Below are 16,682 nucleotides of genomic sequence, written 5' to 3' on the forward strand. Positions count from 1 at the left end.
CTAATACTCTGAAGAATAAATCCTTAGTCACCCTTAGCCAGTTTGAGCACATTAGTTCATGAAAATAGTTTTGTAATTCTGGTTCTCATGTTCCTTAACTTTAACATTATTTAATAGATAAATTTTAGTGATGATAACATGGGTTACAAAATGAGTTATTTTGCTTTTTCTTTGTTCTGTTATAATTCCTGGCCCTAAACATATGTAATGTTCATATGTTGCTCCTATAAATTTGATTAGACTGGAAACCTCTTAAGGACCTTTAGAGTATCTCTCTCCTGGTATCTCCAGGGTCAAGCAGCTTCTCTGATCAGTTCTCAACACATTTCTTATTATATGAATTTAAGATTATTTATGTAGCTGCTGGTTATGCTATAATTCAGTTGAACACGGACCTGTTATTGTGTGTAGGCTCTTTCCAGCTTTACCTATTATAAGATTAGTCAAATCATATTTTCATTTATTTGTTGTTTAGGAGACACTTAAAATCAATGTGTCAGCTTTATTTAATCTCTATTTTCAACAAGCTTCTCTGGTGATTCTAATGTGAGCCCAGAAATTTAAAAATAACAATAATAAGTTATTAATGAAATAATTTTTAAAATAAGGTATTTACAGTACTTGTCTGAAGAATTAATTTTTTAATTCATTAATACCGTCCCTAATCATGCTATGAAATCCTTGAGGAGTTTTAAAATGACACTTCATTGGCTTGGATTTTTTTTTTTTGAATTATTTACCATCATTGAGAAAACTGAGAGAGGTAACCAAAAAATTTGAATTTCTGCCTTCACCCAAGAAACTCGTACCACTGAACCCCCCCTTCCTGTAGGGAATCACTTGCCTGAAACTGCATGGTGGTACTCTGTCCCCACCACTGCTTACACCTTCCCAGACATTGAGATAAAGTATCTATTGCCATTTACCGTCTTCCACCATTGTTTTGTTCTAATCCTTGGTCAGTTTCCATTATTTACATTATCTGCCTAGCGCCATAGGCATATTATGCAAGAAGCTTAAACTCTGGGTTCAGGGGCACCTGGGTGGCTCAGATGGTTAAGCGTCTGCTTTCAGCTCAGGTCATGATCCCAGGGTCCTGGGATCGAGCCCCACATTGGGCTCCTGGCTCAGCGGGGAGCCTGCTTCTCCCTCTCCCTCTGCCTCTCCCCCTGCTCATACTCTCTCTCTCTCTCTCTCTCTGTATCTTTGTATCTCAAATGAATAAATAAATCTTAAAAAAAATAAAATTAAATTAAAAAAATAATAAAAATAAAAAATAAATAAATAAATAAACTCTGGGTTCACATTAGAATCATTAGAGAAGCATTTAACAAATACCAATCTTGAGACTCACTTCCAGAAACTCATTTATCGCTCCAGGTTGTGGCCTAAGCATAGGTATTTTTTTTAATTTTTTTTTTTTTTTTTTAAAGATTTTATTTATTTATTTGACAGAGAGAGACACAGTGAGAGCAGGATCACAAGCAGGGGGAGAGGGAGAGGGAGAAACAGGCTTCCCGTGGAGCAGGGAGCCCGATGCGGGGCTCGATCCCAGGATCCTGGGATCATGACCTGAGCCGAAGGCAGACGCTTAATGACTGAGCCACCCAGGCGCCCCTAATTTTTAATTTTTAATTTTTTTTAAGTTTCACAGGTGATTCTGATGCACAACCAGGACTAAGAACCTGGTTCTGTTGAGCTGAATCCTGATGACTTGACCTCATGGTGATCTGTGTTACATTCTATTTAATTCATTAGGAGAAGTTAAATGACCAGCTGGAGGAGCAGAGGCAGGAACAGGCTCTGCACAGGTATCGCTGTGAGGCTGACGAGCTGGACCACTGGCTCCTGAGCACTAAGGCTACTCTGGACACCGCACTGGGCACAGCCAAAGAGCCTATGGACATGGAGGCCCAGCTGGTGGACTGCCAGGTACAAAAATGGTCTTGAAGGAATATGGGAGTATGTCAACATCATGAAGTACATTGTTTAACTACAGAAAACGTAATAGTAAAAAGACTTGGTACGGATATATGACTTTTCACCATCTGTATATTTTATATGGTTAGAGAGTAGAAAAACAATACCTTATAAAAGATTAAATGATATCCGAAATTGGACTTAGTCTTTTGAAAAAATTTACCAGTAGTATCTACTCTTTAGAAAATCTTCAGCTTCCTAAAGGACATTTTTTAAAGACCCTAAATACCAAAAACACTTATGGTATCTCTATTTAGTGGCTAGTAAGAACTACAAACCCAATGAAAAGAATTAGTATCAGTGAATCAGACTGTGGATAAACTGTGTGGATAAACACAACAGGAGGTGTCTCTAGGTACTCTGTTGCAATTTTGGTTCTAATTCTGATATATTGTTTGGACAACTTGGAAAAACTGTCAGTTATAGGCAGACAGACTGAACATAGAAGGTTGTCTTTTGGAGCAGAAAAATACTTCCTCTGATGTGAGGTCTCTTGGAATTAATGTAAGGACTAATGATATTAAGGTTTTTATTGTAATATTTTTTATATCTTCATTATGGAAAATTGCAAACACATGTATAAGTATAGAGACTAGATAATGTCCCATGTACCAGTCACTGAATTTCAATGATTATCAACATAATAGACTTCACATGTGGGTGAAGTATATCTAGAAGCTCTTTCATTTAACAAACTAGCAAGTATCTAGAAAGACTTACTAATCTGCAGGGTTAAGTATCAGTATGTGTAACTTTATATGTCTCCTATTTGGAATCAGGAAATATGCAAAAACCATTAATGAATGAACACTATCTTTTTTCTTAATATATAGTATGCTATTTTGATCGTTCCTTTTATGATTTGAGGCTTATTGTAATATCGATCACTATAACTTGGATTTTTAAATTCTCTAGGCAGCTTATCTATGTGTATTCAAAGCACTGTTGTTCTCTGCCTGGATGGGAGAGAATAGAGAACCACGTGTGAATGTTTTCTGTTTTTTATAGCATCTTTTCTAAAGTTTCCTTGCTGGAAAGATATGTCTATTTTTTACGTTCCCTGCTAGTGCTTAAAATTAGCACATGTACTAACTAGCATTCCAAAATTATGTTTTACCATTACTCCCACCTATCCCTTTTGGATGTCTCTATTTTTGTAGCTATGCATAAATTCCACAATTCAGATAATATATTTCAGGGTTTTTATGAAGTATTGAAATGGTATTTTGACAACATTTTTAGAAACTAGAAGCATATGGAATCACACAAGTATATAGCAGTTCCTCAGTCAATTCAAATGTAGTATTTAAGCCAGTCGTGTAATTAGGAGTGTGGCTATTACTAGGGTCTCATTATGAATTTTGGGGCCCTGGGCACTTTGCTTCTATGGGCTTCTTCCTCTATAAAAATACTAAAAATTATATTTTTATTTTATAACTGCTTTGGTACAAAGACTAATATGATCCAGGGTAGATTTATTAATACATACTCATTATTATATTTCATTTTTTTCCTTCTGATTTTAGAAGAATAAAAATTAAGTTTTTTATTGGGCCTCTAAAAGTATTATGAGCTCTCAGCACTGTGTCAGCTGTGCCTAATGGAGGAGTCTGTCCGGCACATAATTATATTAGTTTCTCAAAAAATAATCTTCAGGAAATCATCTGTTAAGCTCCATTTCATTAAACATTTCATGCTTCCATTTAGTTCTAATTTTTTGGTTCCAACATATATTCTTACTAGTTGATGGCAGTTTTTCTGATTTAAAATATCTTTTCTCATTAGTAAAATACTTGATTACTTGATTAAATATAAATTAGATAGTACATTTTAAAAAGTTCAGAGTTAAGGAATATAAGAACAGAATGATTTCTGCAAAAAATAAAATGATTGTTACTTGTTTAGCTTTGATGTTTTTATTTTGTTCTTTTTTAGTTTTTGTTTTAAATCTTACCTTGAAGAAGGGAGGCTAGTTTGCTCCTTCTCTAAACTTAGCCTCTATTTGAGCTCTAGAGAGTTGTCATAGAAAGTGAAAGTAAAATTCTTATGAAAACTTTTAGAAATGTAAGGTTAAAAGTGCATTATATAAAAAACAAAAAAAATTAAAATCAAGAAATAAGAGCAGCAATCAAAAAAAAAGCAATGTCTTGAAAGAGAAAATCATCTTTAAATTGACAAGAAAGGGTTGATCATATGACATCTTTACTATTATTAGTCATAAGCATCACAATCTAACACTAAAATGATAAAACAGTCGCAATAATGGGATAATACAAAGGCATGGTCTTTTCTCCTTATCCGTTGGCTATATGAAATACGCTTTCCGTGTGCTTTTCCAACATGTTTTCCATTATATAATATCTAATCTTAAAGAAGAGAAAAACTAGGAAGCTCAAGGAATTTTTAAAAATCTATAACTACTCTTCAGGTCTGTCAGAAAAGTAGGAAAAAACCCAAAGGCATATTCTTTTGGTGAAAGACTAAGGAAGTGTTGTATTTCGACGTGAGAAAGGATCTTTGCCGAGGCCAGCAAGATGTGTGAATTTTCATCCTCATTTCTGTTGCTCCAGAACATGCTGGTGGAAATAGAGCAGAAGGTGGTGGCCTTATCAGAACTCTCAGTCCACAACGAAAACCTGCTGCTGGAGGGCAAGGCTCACACCAAGGAGGAGGCTGAGCTGCTGGCCGTAAAGCTGCGAACCCTCAAGGGGAGCCTCCTGGAGCTGCAGAGAGCACTGCATGACAAACAGCTCAACATCCAGGTGAGGGCTCCAGCCACGCGCAGCAAGCCAGTGCTACAGCACTGCTCAATCCTCCTGCGTTGTTCTGGGCCTTTTCTGTGCCTTGGATCCCTAAAGGAATAGTTGGGGAATGATACATACTTAACGCCCGGATCTGCTTTACACACACTTCGGCATTGATTTCCAAATAAGTTTTGTAAGGACTGTTTGAATCCGTAGACCTGAAGTCTGAGGTGTAGGAAAAGAAAAGAAAATGAAAACAAATACCTACATTTAGCAAATAGAATATTTTTAAAAGTATTTAAACATAGATTAAGATATTTTATAACATTTTAATATTTTTCTTTTATTCTCCTACATTCTATTTTTCAGATATACTCAGACTTTTTAATTTAGGGTTCATACCTTATATTGTCATATATTCTAGGTGAATGGAGCCTTTTTACTCTCACGTGGTGATCTTAATGTTCCCAAATAATGATTTCTGTTTTATGTCACTGGAGTTTTGGGGGGCTGATATTTGCCTGGTGTATCCTTTAACTTTCCTTTGATTTCACCCTTTCTGTGTCCTTTTGTTTTAGATTTGCTTCTTTAAAAAAACATTTGGCTGTACTTTGTTTTAAACAGTTATCTAATCAGAAAATCTCTGACTTTGAAAGGACAGGGTTAGTCCATTTAAATTTACTGGGATTACTGATCGGTGTAGACTTCTGTTATCTTACTTTTTGTTTTTTATTTTTGTTCTCCTCTTTCTATTCTTTTTTTCTCCTTTTTAACCTTTATTTTTAAGTGGTTGAATGCTTTTTCTCCCCAATATCTACTCTTTAGCACTCATACCTAATAAATTCTAAGTTTATTTCTTAATCTTCTTCGAGGTCCATGTAAGAATCTTAGAACACTTTCACCCAGACTTCTTCTCATGCATCTTTCATTCTGATACTGTCTAGTATTTTAATTTTGCTCTTTTTAATCTGTAAAAATTAGAAATTACTATTATTATCCTATACAACAATTAAGTGAACATTTATTGAGAAGCAACTATGAGTCAGCTGCTATTTTATATAACTGAGCGAAGGAGCGTAGAAAATAACTATATTTATATCTATATGCCTGTGTTTATACATTCCTGACTTCAAAGGATTATGGTTGGGGGAAACAGACAATAAATAAAATTAAAACACATTATTATATATTAAGTTAGGAGATGATAAGAGGCACAGGTGAGATACCATAAGGTGGGTAGATGGGGAAAGGCAATCTGGGTGGATTTGCAGTCCTAAACCGGGTGACCAATGAAGCATCCCTAAGGTTACATTTGAAGGAGTGAACCATGCAGATATGAAGGAGAGAGTTCTACACAAAGGGGAAAGCAAGTGCAAAGGCTCCCAGGTGGGATCATCCCACCTGGTCTGTTCAAGAAGGCCACTGTGGCTAGAGTGGAGTGAGCAAGGAGAGAGTGGTGTCAGATGAAGCCAGGTACAGGTAACATGGGACATGGTACAATGGATCTTATAGGCATCGTACCCACTTTGGTTTTTACCCTGAGAGAAATAAGAAGACCCCGGAGTATTGGGAATAGAGGAGTGACAAGATCAGCCTTTATCCACTATAGGGGACCAGGGTGGAAGCTCAGGCACCGGTTAGAAGACATAATATGGAGGTTGAGGTGACAAGAACTTCCTAGATTCTGGATAATTGTGAAGGTGAAAACTATCTGAGGAACAGATGTGGGGGGAGAAAGAGTAGTTAGGTCAACAGTTTAATTTCGGACAGGTGAAGTTTGAAATGCCTATTCAGTGTCCTGTAGTGGCTGGAATTCAGGAGAGAGACCTAGACTGGAGTCATCAGCCTCTAGATGGTCCTTAAGGCATGAGGCTTGAGAAGATTCCAAAGGATTGAGGAGAGATGAAGACCAAGGTTGTGGAATCAAGTGCTGGACCACTCCAGTGCTCTGGGTTTGGAAGATGTGGAGGAGGAGCCCACAAAAGAGAGTAAAAGGGAGAAACCAGGGAGGTGAGAGGAAGATAGAGAGTTTGGTTCCTGGAAGCTACTTGCAGGTAAGTGGGGCAAGATGAGGACTGGGAGCTGACCACTGAATTGCATGACGTGTGGGTCTTTGGTGACCTCAACAGCAGCCATTCCAGTTGAGTAGAGAAAGCCAAGACAACTCTGAAATGAAAGTGAGGACGAGTGGACAGGTTGGAGAGGAGAGCACAAGTGACCGAGGATATCCCTATGAAGAGGGGCAGAGAAATGATAAGCTTTAAGAAACATTTTAAGATTAGAAGAGTAATGGCGTGCCTACATGTAGATGGAAATAACTCAGTAGAAGAAAGAATGATGAAAAAGAACCTGACGAAAAATGTGTAGGAGGGAGAAGATAGGGCCAAAAGGGTGGGGTGTGGTCTGAGAACTCCAGTACCAGGGAAACCTCTTGTCTGAGTCAGATGCTGGCAGGGGACAGGATACCAATACTGTGGTGGAAACTTGATGAACATACACTCTGATTGCTTCTGTTTACTCAGTGTAATGACAATTCTTTTCAGACTAAACTATATATTTTCAGTTCTTTTTGCTAATTGTGTAATTATGTGGCCTGGAACATCAAACCTGATCAACAGAAAACTATTAGAAGCAATAGAAGAATTTAGTAAGATGACTGGCTTATTAAAAAAAAAAATAAAGTGGAGAATCCAGGGGCACCTGGGTGGCTCAGTTGGTTAAGCATCCGACTCTTGATTTCAGCTCAGGTCATGATCTCAGGGTCCTGGGATCGAGCTCCATGTTGGGCTCCACGCTCAGCAAGGAGTCCATTTGAGGATTCTTTCTCTCCCCCTTCCCTCTGCTGGCTCTCTCTCTCCCAAATAAATGAATCTTAAAAAAAAAAATAGAGAATCCATAACTTTGCCGTGTACAAAGAGAAAACAACTTAGAGAAATAATAATAATTTTCCACCTGTAATATCAACAAGATATGAAATATTTGGAATCTCAACAAATAACATTTTAAAACCTGAGTAGAAAAAAATGTGAAAAAATGGGCAGATAAACTTTATTCTTAGATAGGAATACAGCATTTTAAAGATGACATTTTTGTCTTTACTAACATGTAAGTTTGTTATTTGGAATGTAACACAGTGATATAAAATGTGACAAAATGATTCCAGGTTTACCTGGAATAAAATAAATGTGAAATTAACCATAATCTTCTGAAAGTGAAGAGTTATGAGGGGCTAATTTAATCTTACCATATATTAAAATACAGTATTACAATAATTAGAATAGTTTGGCATTGGCATAATAAATGGATGAACAAAAAAATTTACAGAATAAATATTCCAGAAAGATACCCCAGTATTTAAGGGAAATTGATTAATGGTTAAGGGAGCATTTCAAATCAGTGGATAAAATAATAATAAAGTAATAGGCGAACCACTTGAAATACGATAAACTAGATTTCCTATCCCATTCTTTACAGAAAAAAAAAAAGCATCACAGATGGACCAAATATTTAAATATAAAAATTTAAACCTAAAAATTTCTGGATATATGGATATTTAAAAAAAATCTTAGGATGGGAAGGATCTTTGCCGGTATGCCCCCACACAGAATTTTAGTTTCCTTAAAACTACTACACAACAATGAAATAGTTCTATATGACCAAAAATATAGTAACCAAATGAAAAGACGGACAAATAGGAAAGAAACTATATAATTCACATGACAAAGAATTAATTCCCTTAATTTCCACAAATCTTTTGTAAATCAATATGAAAAGATCACCTAAATAGAAATATGGACAAAAGATGAAGAGAGAATTCAAATGAAGAGACATACAAATGGCCAGTGAACATGTGAAAAGGTATTTTAATTCACTATTGGTTAAATAAATGCAAATAAAGACAAAATATTGCTTTTTACTTTAAATTTACATATTTTAAAATGTACATGCAATCTGACTTTATGAATTAAAGCAAAAAAAAGAGTGTTAAAAATATTAAAATTAGGGAGTAGGGAATATAAACTTCTAAAATTTTAGTTAAAAAAATAAAAATATTAAAATTTAACAAAATGAGGATTTTCTAACTATAAAAGTTCACAGTAATTTACTTGGTTTTATTAAAAAAAAGTATTATCAACCTAATATATCGTGCTTTTTTTTTTTTTTTCCTAATGGTGATATGTGAATGAACCTTGTCTCTAAAGAAACCAAATCAAAGGGAGAGACTTTAAGGTTTCACATCTGGAATAGTTATTTAGAAAGCTGCAATTGTTGAACACTACATCAAAAACTAATGATGTACTTGTATGTTGGCTAATTGAACATAATAATAATTTAAAAAAATGAAAGCTGTACTTGCCCTACCCCTTAGGGCAGGTGGGAAGGGAGGGGGCAACCTGATATGCAGGTGGCACATGTCAGCATTAAAAGGAGGTTTGAGGGGTGGGGGTGAAGGGATGAAGGCACAAATTCCAAGGCCTCAGGGCCTGGTACGGGCATATAAATGAGTGAAGCAGGCCCAGTCAGGACCTTGGCAAGCTGGTCTTATGTCAAGCAGCTGTTCCTCAGCTCCAACTATTGTCATACAAGAATTTACAGGCAGTATTGCTAGATCTTCCAGAGAAGAGACATTTGGATTTATGTCTAATAATCTCCCAATTTTAAAACACTGCCATTTGATTCTAAAACCTTAAAATAATTTGTGTGCCAAACAGAGGTCAGACTAGGTTCTTGGACCTTCACTTTCCAACTGCTATCCTAAAGCCTCCCCATCCTGGTGTACCACAAGTCATTAACTAGGTGACCTGGGGCAAGCTCCTGGAACTTGAGGTCAAATAATCAGTTTTCTCATCTGTAAAATAGGGATATTAATAGTATTCAACTTTTAAAAATCCTGAGGATCTTAATGCAAGTAATGCTCACAGGAAGTGCTCAAATAGCAGTGACTATAATAACAACAACAACCAGCTGTTTGCAAACCACATGCTTTGGGGGGAAAGGAACTCCTGACATGCTGGAAGGTTAGGTTTGAGACTGGGTCAGAGATGGCTGGGCTGAGCTCTTCAATAGCTTGTAGGGCTCACACCCAGCAGATCCTGTCCATGGCCACAGGGATTCTTCAAATTGAGTAAAATCCTGACCCTGCCCACAAGTAGAAGGATTTCCTGAGGATACTGTTGTAAAAATTGTAAAGACTGGAAAACGTGGTAGCGTTTCACTGAATTTTAATTGATCCTTGTTTATTTTTAAAATATCTATAAATTCCCTCATCTTTCGTCTAACGAGTTTCCAGCATATAAACTATTGCTTTTCTTTTTTTATAATTAGAGCTATTTGAAGAGATTATTTTTCCAACTGTATGAATAAAAGGAGCCCTGTTTACATTATTATTACCATAAAAAGGGTCATTTGCCTTCATGTAAAAAAATTCAGAGTTGATATGAAATCAACTAACATTGGGGAAAAAAATCTTCCATTGAATGTAGATGTCAGTGAGGTTGTATCCTTCGCTTGGGGTTTGCATGATTCTGGAGAGCTGGAGCCCCTTCCTAAGTCTTGTATGGCCATAAGCACACCATTTCTCAGTGCTGCTTGCCTACAAAATGGTCATTATCTATCACGGCCATCTTTTTTAACCAACTGGACTTCTGTATGTATCAAAGAATAACCAATCCCTTTAATCTCCCCCCGCCAACCCCAAGAGATTCCTTGTCTTTGTGAAGGGACACAGACATATGGGCACGTAATACTATCTCTTGAATTACATGGTATCTTTCCTCATAAAAGGTTTAGGTCATTTTCACACATTATCATCCTTTGAAGGAGCAGAGTTTGCCCTATATAAATAATGAAATGCTTTATAAAGAAATGTTTTATTTAATATTTAGCATTTCCAATCCTCACTAATCTTCCAAAGAATGTTCCTGGCAAAAGTGGTTACTATTCTAGTATTTCCAAAATAAACAGCTTATGTAGCCCCACCCTTGGGGAACTCTGGGGACCAAAGCTGCCATACTTTGTTTCCTAGGTTGGAGAGAAAACAATTATCAGATCTACTAGAATGTAATTACCATCATTCTATTCCTTCAATCAGTACCTTCTCATCCCCAGGGGAAAGGGAATGAAACTTGAACTGGAGTCTTAATCATTTTTTGTTTCCTGTGGTCCAAGTCTTATGTTTCGAAATGACTAAATCAGTCAAAGAAAAATTTACTAGCTGAAAAATGGAACCTAACCACATAGAAAATACATACTAAACATCTGCTTTTGATGCTACTTAATTTTTGTTTCTCTAAAGCTGTGGATTCAATTAGTGAAATATGACTCCCTTTAGATTTTAAGTCTTAGATTCTGAATATGTGTCTGTGTGTGTAAAAGTTAAGCTGTTCTTAAGATCTAACATTTCCATTGTTATTTTTCCAAGCACAAATTTGGTGTGAGGAATTTGGGGGGGAAAAAAAAAAAAGCTCTCAATCGAACAATAGTAACCTGCATAGAAGGGTGAGGTAGTGCCGCTGAGAAGTCACCACGTGAGTCTCTAGGCTGGGCTCTGAAAACAAACCTTTACTGAAGAGCAAAGCAGAGGGGAAGTGACCAGATCCCGTAAGAAGCAGCAGGTCATGGCCATGGCCACCGTTTTGTCAGCTGGTGCAGCTCTCACTGGGGACAACTTTCAACCTTGTACACTGACTTCCTTAGCGTCATTCTCTGCAGGTCCCTTTTGACCTGCTGTCTCATCCTTACCAGAAGAGCCACGATATTTCAGAGTTTATGTTGGGTAGATGGTGCATTCTCAGATGGAGAGAATCTGGTTCACGCAGAAATGTATGGGCTTCAGTGCTGAAGAGTGCCCACTCACCCCTTACCTCTCACCCTCAGGAAAATCACTGCTTATCTGTAAGCGGCATTCCTGGAGGAGTGGGGAATATACTGAACTGGGTATCACTAGTCACCCATTGGGAAGGTCCTGTGAAATGCAAATGGCATACTTTAGACCAGTGGAGTCCTCATTGTTCTATATAAGCCTTATTCTCTTACCTGTGAGCTAAGGTGGCTCCAAATCTGGGAAAGGATTATGTATAATATTACCTCTAGGTTTCACGGTTTCTTTCAGTTCACTGTACTTCAAGTACTGCTACCAACGTGGCAAAGTTCATGATCTCCACGTTATCTCAGACATTTTGCAATTTAATCGTGAGACTCTAATGAGTAAGACAGACGGGTAAATAGACCCCATTTATTTCCCTGAATAGTTAATGTAAAAATCTGAAAATAAGAGGAAGAGAAGGGTCTTTGTGGGCAATCAGGCTGGATGACCTGGAGCGGCTGGATCCCATTCCATGGTCAGATTTGGCAATGAAGAACCAAAGGACTGGGGAGTAGCAGCCGTGGCGGGTAGGGAGCAAGACCCCCTCCTCTGTGGAAGCTCCCTGTAAACTGTCCCTCTTCTCTGCCCCCATGGCTTCGCTGCTGCGTCCTCTGAGAAGCCCAAGTTCTCTCCCCTCACGGTCTTTGCTCCAGCTGTTGCCTCTGCCAGGAGTGCCTTCCACCTACGTCTGTGCCAGGCCGGTGGTTTCTCATCATTCAGTGCTCAGTGCAGTTTTCTCAAGAGGCTTTCCCTGACCAACCTAGGAAACCTTCCCCTTCACTTTCTATCCCATTATCTAGTTTTACGTTCTTTATAGCTCTTATCTCAGCTTATCTTGTTTGTTCATTGTCTGTCTCCCCAGCAGGGCCCCTGTCTGGCTTCTTGGAAGAATATGCCTAGAACAGTGGCTGACACACAGTGCGTGCTTATTTAATAACTATTTAGTGAATGAGTTATCTTAAGATTGTATTTTTTACCTTTTTGACATATATATACATATGAGTAGAAGGGCTCTCATTCTGGACTAATTCTGTTCTGATATGCAATATCAGAGGGCCTTTCAAATTCCATCAGAATAATCAAGCAGGATGGATAAACCCCTGCCTAGGTAAGGAGTAATTTCTTTTGTCTTTCTCCTTTAGCCAAACATTATCCACACCAGCAGTGGCAACAGATGACAGTGGGGTCTGGTCTGGATGGTGATAGTAGGGGAAGTGAGATCTAGAGTTATATTCTCATGGAAAAAGTTCTGGAATATCTGGTGACCACATCAGTCAGCTAAAAAAGCCTAGCCTCTAAGTAGACAGTTTCCCCCTCAAATATTTGAGTATAATCATCTGTTTACTGTTCTCCTTTCTGCAAATACCATAAATTCGATGGGTTTTGTGTTACCCTTTTTTTTTTTTTTTCAGTCTGGTTTCATGTCCAAATGGATCTACTTTGGTATCATTATACTGACCACACCAAAGTTGCCTTCACTCCATTTGGTTAAGGATTTTCTGTGGATAGTATGACTCTTGATTTCTGCCTCCTTAAAAGCAGGGCACCGCGCAAGAGAAGGAGGAGAGCCATGCCGACCTAACTTCCAGCCAGAGCCCCGGGGTCCAGGACTGGCTGGCCCAAGCGCGGACCATGTGGACCCACCAGCGACAGAGCAGCCTCCAACAACAAAAAGTAAAGCATTTCTGACCTCTCCATAGCCTGCAGACCTGCCACGCAAACACCTTGAGAGACATGTTTTAGGTGGACAAGTGACTTCTGTACTAAATACAGAGTGCCCCTTTATCTTCTTTTTGGACAGAAATAAGACCTGGCTAACTGCTTCAGTGTACTTTCTTATGACCCCTGGAATGATTGGTCATTTTAAAGTCCGTTCTTTAAGAAAAGCTGGTGTTCAGGTTTACAAATAGCATGACTCAATTATAATCTGCCTTATGAAGGTTACCTACTCTATTTCCAGATTTGCCCCAATTCGAGCCTATTTTAGAGAATAAATAACCTCAGAAAGGCCTTTGAGAATTGGTAAAAAGCCTGAGTTACATGTTTTTAAAAAAACTTTTTAAAAATGCAATTTATTTTTCACTTTTAAGTCGATACCATCACAAGATAGGATTAAAAATTATCGCCTAGTGAAACAAATGAGCTTTGATGAATGATTTCTCATTGATACCTTAGCTTTAGGAATGGGGCATATTAAAATATTTCACTTTCTCAAACAGAAAATACATTTTTCACAAATAGTGAAAAAGTAAAACCAAATCTGTTGATTGTCCAATTTATGAAACAAGTGGGGAATTCAAGAGAGCTTATCTCAGCTGGAACAGGCAGTATTTTGAAAAGTGAAAGTGCACTGTGTACCACTTGAGGGCACCATTTCCCAGCAGAATTTTTTTTCCATTAATTTTTTTCCCGAGATTTTTCAGAGATATCTTTTATAAAAGCCAAAGAAAGGTATAGAGTACTGTGGAGACATGATTGTGCATTTACCTAAACCACACCTTTTATGCAACATCCGAACTTAGAAACTTACTACAGGAGTTCTCTGAGAATTTTCTAAACATAAAACCATGATTGTACGCAATAATCACAAAGTAACACATGTTTTCATTTCTGCTTTTCCGTGAGCAGGAGTTGGAACAGGAATTAGCTGAGCAGAAGAGCCTCCTGCGGTCAGTAGCCAGTCGTGGAGAGGAAATTCTCACCCAGCACTCAGCTGCAGAGACCTCTGGTGGTGCTGGGTACGTTTCAAAACACTTTCTCCCAACTTGCCCAGATTTGAAGAAATATAAACATCTCACTCAAAATTTTATTTTAAACATCTGCAAGAACTTAATCATTTTGTTTTCACTTTATGATATTAAATTTGCTTGCATTTTGAACATTTGTTGTGCAGCACAAATATAGCTAGTAATTATGATGGCTGATGGCTGACTTGTTTGCCCTTTTTCCAGTATGCTGAGCATATCTGTCCAAAGAAATGCTTGTTAGTTAATTTTTTAGAATCAAATAAGAAATGCATTCTAAACACATTCCTCTGTGTTTCTGAGTGATTATATCTAACTGCAAAGCATTTTCCCTGCAAAATGAGCTCATCTACCCCTAACATCACTTGGAAAAATAAATGCATATGCCCACTAAATGTCTTAATTTTTCTTGATGATGTCTGTCTATAATTTCTACATGTAAAGTCATTGAGTTTCAAGAACTGGTTTGGAATGGAGACTGAAAGCCTTGTACACAGCAGAGTAAAGTGTTAAAATAAAAATGAAAGAAGTTAGAGAATTTTCAAGTTGGAGATTCTGACTTAAAAGGCAAGACAGAAAAGGAAACACATCAGGGTTGAAGTATCCCTGTATTTTGAGTCAGGTCTGGGTTTTACTCCATTCCTACACCAGTCACCGTGGAAAAGGAACTCAGCCCTGAGCCTCAGTTTGCTCATCTCTAGGATTACAGCGATAATCGACCACCTCCATCTCAGAACGATTATGAAAGCAGTGGATGCAACCGAGAGGATATGTAGGAAAACTTTAAAATCCAAAACATTAAAAAAAAAAAGAGTTTCAGTGAAACCTATGTGCTCATGCATTGTAAAGATTTGATTTAGTAGTATCCTTCGGCAACCATGATATGGCAAATAGCTTCAACTCCACTGAGCGTTGTCAATTCTGAACATTTATTGGAGGAAATAACCAAAGGAGGAAATACATGCTATGGAGATGACTTTTGAAATATTATTTATAATACCAAATAATAGAAAAGGTGTAAATGCCTGCTAGTATAAAAAATGCAACATGAGAAACGCTGTTCCTTCCACACCGACTCTGAGTCAAGACCTGCCTTCGCTTTTCATTTTCTGCCTCCAGTTCTTCTAAAACATTTATTCATCCTTCACAATTTTCTGAATATTTTTGCCAAACTCTATTTTTACAAAGAACCCATTCACACATTGCCTCCACAACATATGAGTAGTCACAAAAAGCGGCAGTAGGAATCTTCTGCAACTTTCTTGCCATGATATTTTTCTTTCCTTGGCCTTTAGCTATGGAAAGGACCCAGATCAAAGACAAACCCATTTGCTGTTTCAAATACAAAAAATATTTTATTTATTTTATTTTTAATTTTTTTTTTTAATATTTATTTATTTGACACAGAGAGAGCACAAGCAGGGGGAGCGGCAGGCAGAGGGAGAAGCAGGCTCCCCGCTGAGCAGGGAGCCTGATGCGGGACTCCATCCCAGGACGCTGGGATCATGACCTGAGCCGAAGACAGACGCTTAACCGACTGAGCCACCCAGGCGCCCAAATACAAAAAATATTTTAAAGAGAAATTCTCAGTGCAATACTGCCTTTCTACACACGAGTCACTTTAAAGAATGCTTTACATTTCACAAATTTTTAAATTTTTATACAAAATCTTTAGAAAAGTCACCTGTAAGTCTGTTTGATTATAGTTCAGCCATGCCTTTCAAGCATCTGCATAAATAAGCCAAACAAAGAGCATAAAATAAGCAATATCTAGAAGCCAAAAGAATATATATATTTTTTTAAAAGAACAGAATAACGTTGTTAGGGGAAAAAAACCTCGTATTCAGATTTTAACTTGTTAGCTGATTTCTAGGACTATCAAATATGAAGTAGTTTGTGTAAGAAAACCCCCGCGGGAGGGGCCTGATTTGCTTCAAGGGTACAAATTTAATATATAAAGAATAAGTACCATGTGATGTATAGAAGGGTTGAAGAATAGATAAAGAAACTCAGTTGGACATTAACTGGTATAAGCATTAAAGGGAAAGAATATTTTTCATGGGAAACAAAAGGTTTTGTTCTCATTTAAGACTAATTTGCTGCTGATGTTTCATATGTGTCAGTGATTAAGTTTATCACCTAGTTTTATACTAAATTGTTATGCAAACATAAATGAATTAAAAATGATGTACTACAGTCCACCATTACAAAGGACATCACAATAAAGAAATTTAATTTCATAAGAACTTTAAAACTTTTTTTATTTAAAAAGATTTTTTTAAAAACACACAGAGAACTCCAGAGACATGACAAACAAAATTAGAGATCCCAACATGATTTTAGCACTTT

At 37.3% G+C, this 16,682-nt stretch overlaps 1 protein-coding gene across 1 annotated transcript in view; it reads left to right on the forward strand.

Annotated features, from left to right (window-relative positions):
* Positions 1–16,682, forward strand: part of SYNE1 (spectrin repeat containing nuclear envelope protein 1) — a 436,526-nt gene that overhangs the window by 297,509 nt on the left and 122,335 nt on the right. Inside the window, exons 97-100 of the mRNA XM_078054564.1 lie at positions 1,759–1,932; positions 4,551–4,742; positions 13,129–13,263; positions 14,218–14,327. Of these exons, the coding sequence (XP_077910690.1) occupies positions 1,759–1,932; positions 4,551–4,742; positions 13,129–13,263; positions 14,218–14,327 (611 nt within the window). The remainder of the gene's footprint in view (positions 1–1,758; positions 1,933–4,550; positions 4,743–13,128; positions 13,264–14,217; positions 14,328–16,682) is intronic.

The sequence above is a fragment of the Halichoerus grypus genome, chromosome 9 (genome assembly GCF_964656455.1).
Source record: "Halichoerus grypus chromosome 9, mHalGry1.hap1.1, whole genome shotgun sequence".
NCBI lineage: Eukaryota > Metazoa > Chordata > Mammalia > Carnivora > Phocidae > Halichoerus > Halichoerus grypus.